A 15,852-nucleotide genomic window follows, 5' to 3' on the forward strand; every position below is an offset into this window, starting at 1 on the left:
TCTATGGACCGACGTCGCTCAGCCCTTCGTTCAGCGAGCGTAGTCTCCTTGTCCGTGGGCGCAGCAACCTTTATAAAGTAATCAACCAATGTACCTTTGTTTGTACCACCAGTGGTTGTGGGTGCGTTTGTAGGGACAGTTTCGGCCATGGTTATTGATTCAATTATCGCACACACAACTCACGTTTGCTGGAAGGTAAAGGAATTCACCCGGCCCGGTCTCCTCGTGACTCTGAGGGCCTCAGAGGGCCCGCTCTTTGCCCGGTCTTCGCCCCGATCTGCGTCCCGCGCGCGTTCCGCTGACGCGAAAAGACCGGCAAGATATTTAAAAAGAGGAGGAGATTGAGGAGGCGGGGCCGGGAAGAGGTACCAGGTGTGCAAGAAGAATTGCCAGAATGCACCCTGGGCCTCGCAGTCCCGTGTAGTCAGCCTCGGTGGTGGGTCCCTCGGATGTCGATCACGGCGTCCTTTCCGAGTAAGTACCAAAGATCCAACAGCGTCCCAGCGCTTCGCCCTTGACAGGAATTAACCCACTTTCGAGCGGCTCCCGCGAAGCGGGGGCCGCGAGGAGTCGAGGTTAACAGCAGCGACCTCTCAGTGCAAGAAGCAACGAGCTCCACAATTCCCTTCACCCAAGACTTGCATTGACGGTGCCATGTCATTGAATGGAGCTCTGTTCCTAACCTCAGCTTGTGCCAAAAAACCCTGTGTCTGTTTCTATAGTCACGTGTATAGCCACCGACACCCAGGCACGCCCTTAGTTAAACCAAGAAACTCTGCTCTTTCTACCCGCGTGCTTGCTAGCCACAGACACCCAGGCACGCCCTTAGTTAAACCAAGAAACTCTGCTCTTTCTACCCGTGTGCTTACTAGCCACCGACACCTAGGCACGCCCTTAGTTAAACCAAGAAACTCTGCTCTTTCTACCCGCGTGCTTGCTAGCCACCGACACCTAGGCACGCCCTTAGTTAAACCAAGAAACTCTGCTCTTTCTACCCGCGTGCTTGCTAGCCACCGACACCTAGGCACGCCCTTAGTTAAACCAAGAAACTCTGCTCTTTCTACCCGCGTGCTTGCTAGCCACAGACACCTAGGCACGCCCTTAGTTAAACCAAGAAACTCTGCTCTTTCTACCCGCGTGCTTGCTAGCCACAGACACCTAGGCACGCCCTTAGTTAAACCAAGAAACTCTGCTCTTTCTACCCGCGTGCTTGCTAGCCACAGACACCTAGGCACGCCCTTAGTTCAACCAAGAAACTCTGCTCTTTCTACCCGCGTGCTTGCTAGCCACCGACACCTAGGCACGCCCTTAGTTAAACCAAGAAACTCTGCTCTTTCTACCCGCGTGCTTGCTAGCCACCGACACCTAGGCACGCCCTTAGTTAAACCAAGAAACTGCTCTTTCTACCCGCGTGCTTGCTAGCCACCGACACCTAGGCACTCCCTTAGTTAAACCAAGAAACTCTGCTCTTTCTACCCGCGTGCTTGCTAGCCACCGACACCTAGGCACGCCCTTAGTTAAACCAAGAAACTCTGCTCTTTCTACCCGCGTGCTTGCTAGCCACCGACACCTAGGCACTCCCTTAGTTAAACCAAGAAACTCTGCTCTTTCTACCCGCGTGCTTGCTAGCCACCGACACCTAGGCACTCCCTTAGTTAAACCAAGAAACTCTGCTCTTTCTACCCGCGTGCTTGCTAGCCACCGACACCTATGCACTCCCTTAGTTAAACCAAGAAACTCTGCTCTTTCTACCCGCGTGCTTGCTAAATTCCAAGTCGTTTGCATGAGGGATGCACCGGGAGGGAAAGTCTTTCCTTTTGGGCTTTAAGGGCAAGGAACTCGATACCCATACACAAGTTTCCATGCAATTACTACTCAACTGCCAGGGAAATACACCCTGACTCGCCAGGCGTTACAAGCACTCTGCCACCAGTAAGGTCCTCGGCAAAGTGCCATAAAGGCTAGCAGAGATATCAAAAGCATCAACTAGGTTGTAAGCTATTAAGAGAACTTAGTATAAACATATGCACTATTTAGTACATATAAATACTCTGCAAAGACTTGCTGGTTTGAGTAAACCACGATTCGTGCTAGTCCCCCAAGTACCATTTTTGAAAATAAACTATACAGATATCAATATTTAAAAGAAACTGCAACTTATTTTAGTCTCATCTGAGTTGATGTATCTACTATGAAGTTCGCGTAGCTATATATTTACAGAATTACAGCAAGTAGCAAACCTCACACAGTTTTCACTGAAAATACTATTTTTCCTAGGTGAACAAAAGATTTTCGGCTTAACGATTACTGCATGACAATTGAATCCTGTGTAAGTAGGAAGCTCCTCTTACACCGGTAAAAACCAACTTTGGGGCGAAGCTAAGAGGAAAATTACTCGTAGAAGCACTGAAATTCACCTCAGCAGGCCTGTGCTGGTAAAGGGGTTCTTTCGCCACAAAGATTAAATGTTAATTTCGAGCGAGATGTAATGGCTCTGCGCAGTCGTAGCTAGTAGCTGCCCTAGGACAGACATGAAGATAGCAAGCTCAGACACAGAAATGAATCCAGCGAAGAGAACAGAGGGTCTGCAGCTGGCGATGAAGGCAAAAGCACAAAGTCCCTCTTCACCAGTCCACGCCCGATGCTGGACCATGGGCTAAAAGGAACCGCAGCAAACAAGGGGATGGCAGGCTCCGGTTTGGGAGAGGCTGCCCCAGTGTGCAAGCACTCACTAGTTGCTATTCCACAACACTAGCAATAGAAAAGTCACGCACCTCTGTGAAAGGGTCCATCCTACCGGCAGATTCGGATTCTTCTCTCGGGATCTAGCGCTACGACGCACCGACTCACTATCTTTTCTCAAACACAGAACGTTCGAATTTGAATTTCAGCGCTGTCGCTATGAGCGCATGCGTACCAGATGTCTCTCCATGGGCGGCTCTCGCTGTCAATCGGAGGAAGTGAACGCCCAGAGCGGGTGTGTAGTACCAGGAAAATAAACTACTACAGAGCCAGGAAGTAGTGAAGCCCCGGAAACGTCCGCTTTTATTTCACACTGTTTGTTCGGTGCCCATCTCGTCATTCGCTATCGTAGTGCAGGTTCAGAACGTGCCACTTTTATTGCACAACACCTCTTCTCCGTCGCTTTTCTATTCGGACCAAACACTGCATTGCCTCACAAAACACACAAATTCACCATCTGTATTTGCGGAAGCGCATTTAGAAACTTACAGAAGGGGAGCTGGATGGTAGCAGGGCATGCACAACACTTCGGCGCCAGCCTGAGAGGACAGGGGGGAGGAGACCAGAGCAGCAGCCGAACACGGGAGCCGACAGCAGGGGGAGAGGACGCCATTAACACCACCGCCTTTCTCCGAGGTCAAGCAGGAATACCTTGGAGAAACGCAGCAGCGTTTTTGGATTCGGGGGCGTGTTTCTTTCTCTCCTCTTGCCATTGGCTGGAATATTTACATTCCAGAGGAGAGAGAGAATCGAAAAAACACGCCCCCGAATCGCAAAAAGACTGGGCTTGTTTGGAGCGACAAAGCTCTTCTCCAATGGCTGACCAGCATTTAAGAGGCCAGCCAATGGAGAAGAGTGAAAAAAAGGGGCTGGTTAAAGCCCCACTCCTAAAACATTAAATCTCGGAGCGCCACTGCGCAAGCACAGCCTTCGAGCCGAGACCTAAAAAACGTGGTCTCTACCACCATTTACAACTGTGCGATGTAGGCTGGCTCCGTCCCTACTTGTCCCCTCTAGGTCGTGCGCCCTGCGGCTCATTCTGACCCTCCTCGTGCCGCCACCGAGCTCTACGAAGCCCACGGGCCAGTAAGGTAGTGGCTATTTCCCATTAGAGAAAAGCCACTTGGCCGCGACGAAGCGTCACGTGACACTCGCGTCAAGTTATCTTATGTGTGCGCCGTATTTATACACATGGCAGCATGTCTAGACATTTCGCATAAAAACCCCAGTCGTTGCAAGTTAAATAAGAAGTAGTAGTTTGGTGTTGAACGTCGCAGAATGGGGCCGTGTTGGGTTCCGGGAGTAGAATGGGCAGCACTTTAAATGGAAATATACAAATGCAGGTACTCGCTATTCGGAGTGTCTGTTTCCTTCCGAGAAGTGCCCATAAAATGTACTGCAGTCGTGCAGGCACTGTCACTTTGAAATGAAACAAAGCGCGGGTACCCGGTACCGGGCAGCGCCTGGTCATTTAGAGCACTGATTAAGGGTTTACAGGGCAGCTGAGGATGTCAAAGGGTTGGTAAATAAGCGGAGGTGCCAGGCGCGCGCCACTCGCGCCTCCCCATGCTGCACACTGCGCAGCAGGCTCCCCCTCCTCACCTCGGTGCCGTCCCCTGCAGAAAAGGGGTTAACAGACCTCTCCTCCATCGGCACGGGCGGCCATGAGTTGCTACACGCGCCACGGGCCGGGTAAATAAACACCACCAGTGGAACAGACCTCATTTACCAGGGGGAGAACGCTTCACAACAGAGGCATTGTGCGAAGAATGCAAACAGCTGGCGCCCCGAGCACCCCCTACAGCCATGCATGCCGTACAACACTTCCCACTTACACCAGTCGACACGCCCACACTGTTCCCACCAAGCAGGGACGTCACCCAACCACCCCAACACGGAACATATCTAAGCAAGCCCACCCCACATCTCCTCCTGCTTAAACGCAGCCCTAAGTTCCCCCCAGCACGTTTAGGAAGCCCTTCTTTAAAAACGCACCACACTGTGATATGCGTCTTAGACCATGACCAATCATCCTAATTAGTAACCAGCATTTGCAACGCCGTAGGTCTCACATTTGCGAGAGCTTGAGCTATTAGCATTGTAAATGCCAATGCCTTTTATGTCGTTTTTTTTGTAACATAAATGAAAGGCATTGTCATTAACAATGCCAATAGCTTAAACACTTGCAACTGCGAGACATATTGCATTGCAAATGCTTGTTAAAGTAGGTATCCCCATTCACAATATTGTATGTTGTCACACACTACAATGTTTGGTGGTTATGTACACCAATATCGTCACTCCTATTTTGAGTAAGACTTTGGCCTAACACATCCCACGTAACCCCTCCATACAGGAGAATGTGTCTCAAACAGCCTTTTCAGTCATACAGTCCAAAGAGCTTCCGGGAACCTGAGGAAATGAGCGCTGTGGGAGCCTGTGGAGGGCGTGAGGTGGTGCATAAATGTTAGCTGGGATTCTTATTCGCTTGCTTGTGTGGGCTCTTCTTGACACCCACCCCCCCCCCCCCCCCCCCCCCACCCCCCCCACCCTACAGTGTATGGAGAGCAGACAGGCTAGTAAGGCTGCTCAAGTTAGTGCCAGCAGAGCGATGGGTCAGCTGTCTAAGGCGGATGCCTTTTAGGATTGCACCCCAAACCTGTAAATTGTCTTAGCAGAGAGATAGCTCGCTTGTCTGCCCCCTGAGCCTCTGATCTAATGGGGCAGTAAGCTCTTCTTTCTCTAGAGTAAGATCTGGGTAGCTCTGGAAGTAGCTGAGACTGAAAGCTGAGTCTTCAGTAGGATAGCTCTGCTGGGTGCGACTGGAAAAGATGCGTGCTTTTTTTACCATATTCCATCCTTTTACAGTCGCTTGCGAGACACGTATACATAAGAGCTTGGAGCCCCTCTGTTGCTTACCATTTGTTGGTTTGCGTGGCACTCGTCTTTACAGCCTCCTGATTTGTCAAGGCAGGCCTAACATTTCTGTTCCTCTCTGTGGAGCAGGGACCAAGCACTGACTGATTCAACCGGTGCCTAACTGCTGCTCCTGACATGATTATTATTTTTGTTCTGTCTAACTTTTAGTGCCCTCCACACAGAAAGCAAGTGGCTGCTAAAAACGTGTCCAGCAGCACAAACAAAATTGCAGAGATTTATTTTCTGTAGTTAATTTTATTTATAAACGAGGGGGAGTGAAGAGGTTGAAAAAGTGGTGGACTCTCCCTCCTCTGTGTGTCATGAAAAACCAAAAAGAAGCCACCCCAGTCAATAGTATCCTTCATAAGTCAGTTCAACAATTGCAAGAACTGTGCGTCCCCTAAAGATGTATATGGAAACACAATGTTTTGTTAAAATAACCCTCACCCACCAAAAGGTTCCTTGGTGTCATGCTTCATCAGGTTCTTCCCGCCCCGCTGCAGGATGGAGCGTGCTACTACCGACGGAGACATGGGAGCACTTAGAAGTGAAACGATACTATGTGTAATGTGAGAGTGGAGGGGTCCAAGTGAATAAAGTGGGATTAAAAAATACCTATGTGGAAACTAGTATTTAATACTCCTTGTTGGTATTGTTTAAAATGGGGAGTGGAGGATGTATGCTATGATGGGCTCCTACCTCATAGTCTACATCTTTCGAAGCCATCCCCCCCCCCTCCGCCATCTCCCCCCCCCCCCCCCCTGGCTGCTCATCAGGACCAAAAGAGTGATCCCTACACAACTCGTAACAGACAAACAATGTGGGCGCCTAATCAAGTGCACTTTCATAACATGCACCATATACTGTACCCAGCTGGTATAGTCTTAGTTAATACTATTATTACTACACTATAGCCCCATGAGCTATTTTCACTAGAGGGGAGGAGCGCTTGTAGTCGCACGTTTGTCAAAGCTGCTCTCACCCTAGTAAATACCTCTCCGTGGCTCCGACAAACTTTTATTTTGCCAAGTCTTCTTTTCTCCCTTTGCGCTCATGTTTTCTTTTGTTTTTGCTCGTGGGCGCGTTTCTCAAAGATGGGGATTATCTTATTGCAAAGCGACATTATTCCACTCTTGTGGGTCATTTCTGAAATTAGGCTTTAACACATAATTGTCAGTACACCCCACTCCGCCACTCTCAATCCAATCTACCCCAGACCAATCCACCCCACTCCGCCCCTCTCAATCTGATCTATCCCAGAGCAATCCATCCCACTCCGCCCCTCTCAATCCAATCTACCCCAGACCAATCCATCCCACTCTGCCCCTCTCAATCCAATCTACCCCGGAGCAATCCATCCCACTCCGCCCCTCTCGATCCAATCTACCCCGGAGCAATCCATCCCACTCTGCCCCTCTCAATCCAATCTACCCCAGAGCAATCCACCCCACTCCGCCCCTCTCAATCCAATCTACCCCAGAGCAATCCATCCCACTCCGCCCCTCTCAATCCAATCTACCCCGGAGCAATCCATCCCACTCCGCCCCTCTCGATCCAATCTACCCCGGAGCAATCCATCCCACTCTGCCCCTCTCAATCCAATCTACCCCAGAGCAATCCACCCCACTCCGCCCCTCTCAATCCAATCTACCCCAGAGCAATCCATCCCACTCCGCCCCTCTCAATCCAATCTACCCCAGAGCAATCCATCCCACTCCGCCCCTCTCAATCCAATCTACCCCAGGGCAATCCATCCCACTCCGCCCCTCTCAATCCAATCTACCCCAGAGCAATCCATCCCACTCCGCCCCTCTCAATCCAATCTACCCCAGAGCAATCCATCCCACTCCGCCCCTCTCAATCCAATCTACCCCAGAGCAATCCATCCCACTCCGCCCCTCTCAATCCAATCTACCCCAGGGCAATCCATCCCACTCCGCCCCTCTCAATCCAATCTACCCCAGGGCAATCCATCCCACTCCGCCCCTCTCAATCCAATCTACCGCAGCGCAATCCATCCCACTCCGCCCCTCCCAATCCAGTCTACCCCAGGGCAATCCATCCCACTCCGCCCCTCTCAATCCAATCCACCCCAGACCAATCCACCCCACTCCAGTCCACCAAACTGTACCACAATCCGCCCCACTCAGTTCAATCCACCCCACACCAAACCAATCTAATCCACGCCACTGCAACCCACCTCTGACCCCACCCCCACCCCCACCCCACTCAATCTAATCCAGTCTACTCCCATCCACCCAATGTACTCCAATCCAACCCAGCCCACACCACCGCAATCCACCCCCCCCCCCCATGGCACTCTCTGCCACTAAACCACTGAACTCTACTCCCCTCGACGACACTCTACTCCCTACCCACACACTCCACTCAAGGACACTCCACGCCACTAACTTTTAGCCGTGCTCAACAGCAGCCACTGGTGTAAATCCTGCAAAACCACATTACCCAAGCCAATAGCTATTGTATAGGCGAGACCTATGGGATTTGCCAATGCTTGTTTTTTCTTGCGGGCATGGAAATAGAGCTGCTTCTATAATTGAACTTAGAACAGGCCGGAAGTCCCCACGCACCCCAAACTCCTGGATTGAGTCTGGCGGGTGAGTTTCTTCAAACCCTGCACCCATGTGGGTTTACTCATCGTTCCCTGTGTGTGGGGGGGCGGGGGGGGGGGGGGAGTTGTAGTTACAGGTCCGAGCTCGCTGGGGGGGGGGGGGGGGGTCCGTGTGGGGCATTCAGAGCATGTGGGGCCAGCCTGGAGGAAGTTCAGGTCTTCGAAAATTCCCTGGAAAGCCTCGTGCTCTAAGGCGTGTGAGAACGGCAAGGTTTGATTTCCCCCCCCCCCCCCCCCACCCCCCTCCCCACAGCGCTTCCGCCTCGAAGCCCAGGCGGTGGAAAGTCCCTCTTCTGAAAGTCCCCGCCGGGCTCAGCGCGCTGTCCTGTCCTTTGTCTCCGGTCCGACCTGTTTGTGGCAGCTCTGGTTTCAGTAATGGGCCCCTGAGGCCTCCCTCAGTGCAGACCGCTCACTGACAGGCTGAGCCTAGTGCCCTGCAGACCCCTGATGGACAGGCTGAGCCTTGCTCACTGCACCGACCCCCGAGGGACAGGCTGAGCCTTGCTCACTGCACAGACCTCTCGGACAGGCCGAGCCTGGCTCCTGGTGCACTGCACAGACCTCTCGGGGACAGGCCGAGCCTGGCTCCTGGTGCACTGCACAGACCTCTCGGGGACAGGCCGAGCCTGGCTCCTGGTGCACTGCACAGACCTCTCGGGGACAGGCCGAGCCTGGCTCCTGGTGCACTGCACAGACCTCTCGGGGACAGGCCGAGCCTGGCTCCTGGTGCACTGCACAGACCTCTCGGACAGGCAGAGCCTTGCTCACTGCACCGACCTCCGAGGGACAGGCTGAGCCTTGCTCACTGCACAGACCTCTCGGACAGGCCGAGCCTGGCTCCTGGTGCACTGCACAGACCTCTCGGACAGGCAGAGCCTGGCTCCTGGTGCACCGCACCGACCCCCGAGGGACAGGCAGAGCCTGGCTCCTGGTGCACTGCACCAACCTCCGAGAGGCAGGATGAGCCTAGTGCACTGCACCGACCCCTGATGGGACAGGCTGAGCCTGGTCCCTGGTGCACTGCACCTATCCCCGAGGGACAGGCTGAGCCTGACTCCTTGTGTGCTGCACGGACCGTCCCCCACCCCCCGAAGAACAGACTGAGCTTAGGGCACTGCACCTATCCCCGAGGGACAGGCTGAGCCTGGCCTCTGGTGCACTGCACCTATCCCCGAGGGACAGGCTGAGCCTGGTCCCTGGTGCACTGCACCTATCCCCGAGGGACAGGCTGAGCCTGACTCCTTGTGTGCTGCACTGACCGTCCCCCACCCCCCGAAGGACAAGCAGAGCCTGGCTCCTGGTGCACTGCACCAACCTCCGAGAGGCAGGATGAGCCTAGTGCACTGCGCCCACCTCTGCTGGACAGGCTGAGCCTGGCTCCTGGTGCACTGCATCGACCCCTGAGAGACCGGATGAGCCTAGTGCACTGCGCCCACCTCCGCTGGACAGGCTGAGCCTGGCTCCTGGTGCACTGCACCGATCCCTGAGAGACCGGATGAGCCTAGTGCTCTGCGCCTGCCCCTGCTGGACAGGCTGAGCCTGGCTCCTGGTGCACTGCACCAACCCCTGAGTGACCGGATGAGCCTAGTGCACTGCGCCGACCTCTGAGGGACAGACTGAGCCTGGCTCCTGGTGCACTGCGGTACAAAAGGGGGTGGTGATGGATGGAGCATCAGAACCAATCAAACACTCACACCCAGTCAACAGATCTGGGTTTAATCCATCACCGTTCTTTAGCCCACTCTGCCACCCCAGTTCAGACATGGCCATATGCAAATCAGTCTGACCCTGTGCCTCATGGGAACAGTCCAGCCCGAACTGCCAAACCATGCCTTTCCTGGACCGGAAACAAGCTTCCTAAGACCGGTTTCTGGCATTTCAGCCGTCTTCAGCCAGGCTTGCTTGAATCCAGTGGCAAAGTGAGCAAGGGACTCACGTCTGAGCATACCCTGCCAACTTATGGCGAACAAAGCGGGGTGAGTGCTTGCAATGTTTAACACTCCGTCCATCATTTCCTTTGGTTTTTGCTTTGTTCGCCATAAGTTTGCAGGGTATGCTCAGACGTGAGTCCCTTGCTCACTTTGCCACTTTGCCCTGGTGGTAGCCCCCCCCCCGTGCAGGTCTCTGGGGCCCTGGCTGTAGCCCCCCCGTGCAGGTCTCTGGGGCCCTGGCTGTAGCCCCCCCGTGCAGGTCTCTGGGGCCCTGGCTGTAGCCCTCCCGTGCAGGTCTCTGGGGCCCTGGCTGTAGCCCCCCCCGTGCAGGTCTCTGGGGCCCTGGCTGTAGCCCCCCCCGTGCAGGTCTCTGGGGCCCTGGCTGTAGCCCCCCCCGTGCAGGTCTCTAGGGCCCTGGCTGTAGCCCCCCCCCCGTGCAGGTCTCTGGGGCCCTGGCTGTAGCCCCCCCCCCCCGTGCAGGTCTCTGGGGCCCTGGCTGTAGCCCCCCCCCGTGCAGGTCTCTGGGGCCCTGGCTGTAGCCCCCCCCCCGTGCAGGTCTCTGGGGCCCTGGCTGTAGCCCCCCCCGTGCAGGTCTCTGGGGCCCTGGCTGTAGCCCCCCCCCGTGCAGGTCTCTGGGGCCCTGGCTGTAGGCCCTCTCCCACCGAGTGCATTTCTCTGGGGTCCTGGCTGTAGGCCCTCCCCCACCCAGTGCATTTCTCTGGGGTCCTGGCTGTAGGCCCTCCCCCCCCCCCCCCCCCCCCCCCCCCAACCCAGTGCATGTCTCTGGGGCCCTGGCTGTAGGCCCTCCCCCCACCCCATGCATGTCTCTGGGGCCTTGGCTGTAGGCCCTCCCCCACCCCATGCATGCCTCTGGGGCCTTGGCTGTAGGCCCTCCCCCACCCCATGCATCTCTCTGGTGCCCTGGCTGTAGCCCCCCTGGCTATAGCCTCCCCACCCCGTGCTTCCCTCTGGGGCACTGGCTGCAGCTACCCCCTCCCCCCTTCCCCCCCCTGCACCTCTCTGGAGCCCTGGCTTCAGGCCCCCGTGCATCTCTGGGGCCCTGGTTGTAGACCCTCCCCCCCCCCCCACCCAGTGCATCTCTGGTGCCCAGGGTGTAGTCCCCCTGGCTATAGCCCCCCCACGTCGTGCTTCCCTCTGGGGCACTGGCTGCAGCTACACCCCCCCCCTGCATCTCTCTGGGGCCCTGGCTGTAGCCCCTCCCCCCCCCCCCGGCATGTCTCTGGGGCCCTGGCTGTAGCCCCCCCCTACCCCGTGCATGTCTCTGGGGCCCTGGCTGTAGCCCCTCCCCCACCCCGTGCATGCCTCTGGGGCCCTGGCTGTAGCCCCTCCCCCACCCCGTGCATGTCTCTGGGGCCCTGGCTGTAGCCCCTCCCCCACCCAGTGCATGCCTCTGGGGCCCTGGCAGTAGGGCCCCTTCCCCCACTGCATGTCTCTGGGGCCCTGGCTGTAGGCCCCCCCGCACCCCGTGCATCTCTCTGGTGCCCTGGCTGTAGCACCCCTGGCTATAGCCCCCCCACCCCATGCTTCTCTCTGGGGCACTGGCTGCAGCTACCCCCCCGTCCCCCGTGCATCACTCTGGAGCCCTGGCCACCCGCCCCCGTGCATCTCTGGGGCCCTGGTTGAAGCCCCCCCGCCCCCGTGCATGTCTCTGGGGCCCTGGCTGTAGACCCTTCCCCCCCCCCCCCCCCCCCCCCCAACCCAGTGCATCTCTGGTGCCCCGGCTGTAGCCCCCCCCGCCCCCCACCCAGTGCATCTCTGGTGCCCTGGCTGTAGCCCCCCCCCCCCCCACCCCGTGCTTCCCTCTGGGGCTCTGGCTGCAGCTACACCCCCCCCTGCATCTCTCTGGAGCCCTGGCTGCAGGTCCCCCGTACATGTCTCTGGGGCCCTGGCTGTAGGCCCTCCCCCACCCAGTGTATCTTGGCTGCAGGCCCCCGTGCATCTCTGGTGCCCTGGCTGTAGCCCCCCCCCCCCACCCCGTGCTTCCCTCTGGGGCTCTGGCTGCAGCTACACCCCCCCCTGCATCTCTCTGGAGCCCTGGCTGCAGGTCCCCCGTACATGTCTCTGGGGCCCTGGCTGTAGCCCCCCCCCCCCCACCCCGTGCTTCCCTCTGGGGCTCTGGCTGCAGCTACACCCCCCCCTGCATCTCTCTGGAGCCCTGGCTGCAGGTCCCCCGTACATGTCTCTGGGGCCCTGGCTGTAGGCCCTCCCCCACCCAGTGTATCTTGGCTGCAGGCCCCCGTGCATCTCTGGCGCCCTGGCTGTAGCCCCTCCCCCCCCCCCCTCCCCCCCTGCATCTCTGGCGCCTTGGTTGCAGCTCCCCGCCCGTGCTTTTCCCAGGGCCCCCGGCTGCAGGCCCCCCTCATCGTCTCTTAAGATATCTCTGTAGGGCCCTCCCTCTCTGCGGGATCCGCGGGGCCCCTCGTCCTCCGGGTCCTCCCTGAGCTGCTGCTGTTTTGTTCCTGATGATGGAAACTCCCAGTCGGGGATTTCCCGCTTCTTGAAGATGGAGCGCGTGTCTGGACCCTGAGGCTGTGTGCCTGTCTACCCCCCTCCCCCCCCCCCCCCCCCAAACCCCTGCACCCAGTGTAAGGTGCACTGTGTGTGTGTGTGTGCGTGTTTACCGCCTCTCCCCCTTGCACCCAGTGTAAGGAGCGCACTGTGTGCGTGTTTACCGCCTCTCCCCCTTGCACCCAGTGTAAGGAGCGCACTGTGTGCGTGTTTACCCCCGCACCCCCTTGTACTCAGTGTAAGGTGCACACTGCGGGTGTTTACTGCAGCCCTCCCTCCTTCCCCCCCCCCCCTTGCATCCAGTGGTTCGTGCTGGGCTGTGTGTGTTTACCCCCCCCCCCCCCCAACTCGGTGTAAGGCGCGCACTGTTTCCTGCACCCTACCCCTGCACCCAGTGTGAGGAGCACTCGGAGTGCACGAGGGAGGCCGTAAACACGGCACCAAGTGTAAGGTGCACACCACACAGTGTGCCGTGTTTGCTGCCCCCCTCGCACCCAGTGTAGGTGCACACTGTGCGTGTTTACTGCCTCCCCCCTTGCACCCAGTGTAAGGCCCAGTGTAAGAAGCGCACTGTGTGCGTATTTACCCCCGCACCCCCTTGTACTCAGTGTAAGGTGCACACTGCGGGTGTTTACTGCCTCCTTCCCTCCCTTGCATCCAGTGGTTCGTGCTGGGCTGTGTGTGTTTACCCCCCCCCCCCCCCACTCGGTGTAAGGCGCGCACTGTTTCCTGCACCCAGTGTGAGGAGCACACTGAGTGCACAAGGGAGACCGTAAACACGGCACCAAGTGTAAGGTGCACACCACACAGTGTGCCGTGTTTGCTGCCCCCCTCGCACCCAGTGTAGGTGCACACTGTGCGTGTTTACTGCCTCCCCCCTTGCACCCAGTGTAAGGCCCAGTGTAAGAAGCGCACTGTGTGCGTATTTACCCCCGCACCCCCTTGTACTCAGTGTAAGGTGCACACTGCGGGTGTTTACTGCCTCCTTCCCTCCCTTGCATCCAGTGGTTCGTGCTGGGCTGTGTGTGTTTACCCCCCCCCCCCACTCGGTGTAAGGCGCGCACTGTTTCCTGCACCCAGTGTGAGGAGCACACTGAGTGCACAAGGGAGACCGTAAACACGGCACCAAGTGTAAGGTGCACACCACACAGTGTGCCGTGTTTGCTGCCCCCCTCGCACCCAGTGTAGGTGCGCACTGTGCGGGTGTGTACTGCCTCCCTCTCTCCCCCCCTTGCATCCAGTGTGATGTACACACAGTGTTCAGTGTTCACAACCTGCCCCATAGTGTGTCACTTCATGTGTTTTTCTTGTCTCTTTAGGACAAGTTGTTGGATTACAGCACGGTGACCCACCTCTTCCGCATCACGGACACCATCGGCTGTGTGATGACGGGGATGACAGGTATGGTAATGAGGTGCCCCGAGGGTGTGGGGGCTTGTCAGAGTGGAGGTACGGGTACGGTTAGAGGTGTCCTCTGGGTGTGGGAGCTCTTCAGGGTGGGATACAGTTATGGTTGGGGTCGTGTGGGAGCTCTCCAGGGTAGGGTACAGTTATGGTTAGGTGTCCTCTGGGTGTGGGAGCTCTCCAGGGTAGGGTACAGTTATGGTTGGGTGTCCTCTGGGTGTGGGAGCTCGCCACAGGGGGGTGGGGGGGACAGTTAGGTGTCCTCTAGGTGTGGGAGCTCTCTAGAGTGGGGTGCAGTTATGGTTGGGTGTGGGAGCTCTCCAGGGTGGGGTGCACTTATGGTTGGGTGTCTCCTGGGTGTGGGAGCTCTCCACAGTTGGGTGCATGTGGTGGCCCGTGTGCTCCATCAGGTGGACGTGAAGTGGGGACTGTCCTGGGTACATGTTTGGTTCTTTATTGAGGGGAACAGTGTGCACTGCAGGTCAGCCTCTGGCAGTGGTTGTTTGAAGCTCAGCCTCTGCATCCAGCACTGACTATGCAAACCAGTCAATCAATCCATCATCCATCGCCGCATCCAATGAGAGCAGAGCGACAAGACCCTACCTTTCACTCCACCAAATCCAGGCGCATTCCACTCAGTGGAGTATGCACCCTCGTGCACTCCACCAAATCCACAGTGGAGTGTGCACCCTCGTGCACTCCACCAAATCCACAGCGGAGTATGCACCCTACGTGCACTCCACCAAATCCACAGCGGAGTGTGCACCCTACGTGCACTCCACCAAATCCACAGCGGAGTGTGCACCCTACGTGCACTCCACCAAATCCACAGCGGAGTGTGCACCCTACGTGCACTCCACCAAATCCACAGCGGAGTGTGCACCCTACGTGCACTCCACCAAATCCACAGCGGAGTGTGCAGCCTACGTGCACTCCACCAAATCCACAGCGGAGTGTGCAGCCTACGTGCACTCCACCAAATCCACAGCGGAGTATGCACCCTACGTGCAGTCCACCAAATCCAGGCGCATTCCGCTCAGTGGGGGAAACGGCCTTTACAATGCGGTTTTTACCACGTTATGACTTTATCATGCATTTTCAGCACACATGTTTTTACCACGTGTATGATTTTACAACGCATGCCTTTTCAACACATTTATGGTAAATTGGTGGGCTTTTCCCCCATAAATACATTGGTTTTATTTAAACAATGCGTGGTAATCTGATACATCGTAAAAGCATAAGCATCGTAAAAAAAAAATGGGTAAAAAAAGCGTGGTTACGGTATGCTCTGTATTTCCCTGCGTTCTGATGTCGTACAACCCTCCGTGTCGTATGCACGCCACCAAATCCAGGAGCATTCCACTCGTCGGTCTGTCCCGTTCCAGGATCGCACCCAGCTTGTTAGTCTGTCCCATGCAAGCTTCACACCCAGCTCGTCTGTCTGTCGTCTTCAAGCTTCGCACCCTTTTCGTCAGCCTGTCCTTTTTCAAGGATCGCACCCAGCTGGTCTGTCCCCTCCAAGGATCGCACCCAGCTGCCGTCGGTCTGTCCCTTTCAAGGATCGCACCCAGCTGCCGTTGGTCTGTCGCCTTCAAGGATCGCCCCCAGCTGCCGTCGGTCTGTCCCCTCCAAGGATCGCACCCAGCTGCCGTCGGTCTGTCCCCTTCAAGGATCGCACCCAGCTGCCGTCGG

The 15,852-nt window shown here is 56.7% G+C and overlaps 1 protein-coding gene across 1 annotated transcript in view; it reads left to right on the forward strand.

The window, feature by feature from the left end:
* PSMA6 (proteasome 20S subunit alpha 6) overlaps nt 1–15,852 on the forward strand; it is an 80,334-nt gene that overhangs the window by 32,588 nt on the left and 31,894 nt on the right. Inside the window, exon 3 of the mRNA XM_085627441.1 lies at nt 14,073–14,154. Coding sequence (XP_085483567.1) covers nt 14,073–14,154 — 82 coding nt within the window. The remainder of the gene's footprint in view (nt 1–14,072; nt 14,155–15,852) is intronic.

The sequence above is a fragment of the Triturus cristatus genome, chromosome 9 (assembly GCF_964204655.1).
Source record: "Triturus cristatus chromosome 9, aTriCri1.1, whole genome shotgun sequence".
In the NCBI taxonomy this organism is placed as follows: Eukaryota; Metazoa; Chordata; class Amphibia; order Caudata; family Salamandridae; genus Triturus; species Triturus cristatus.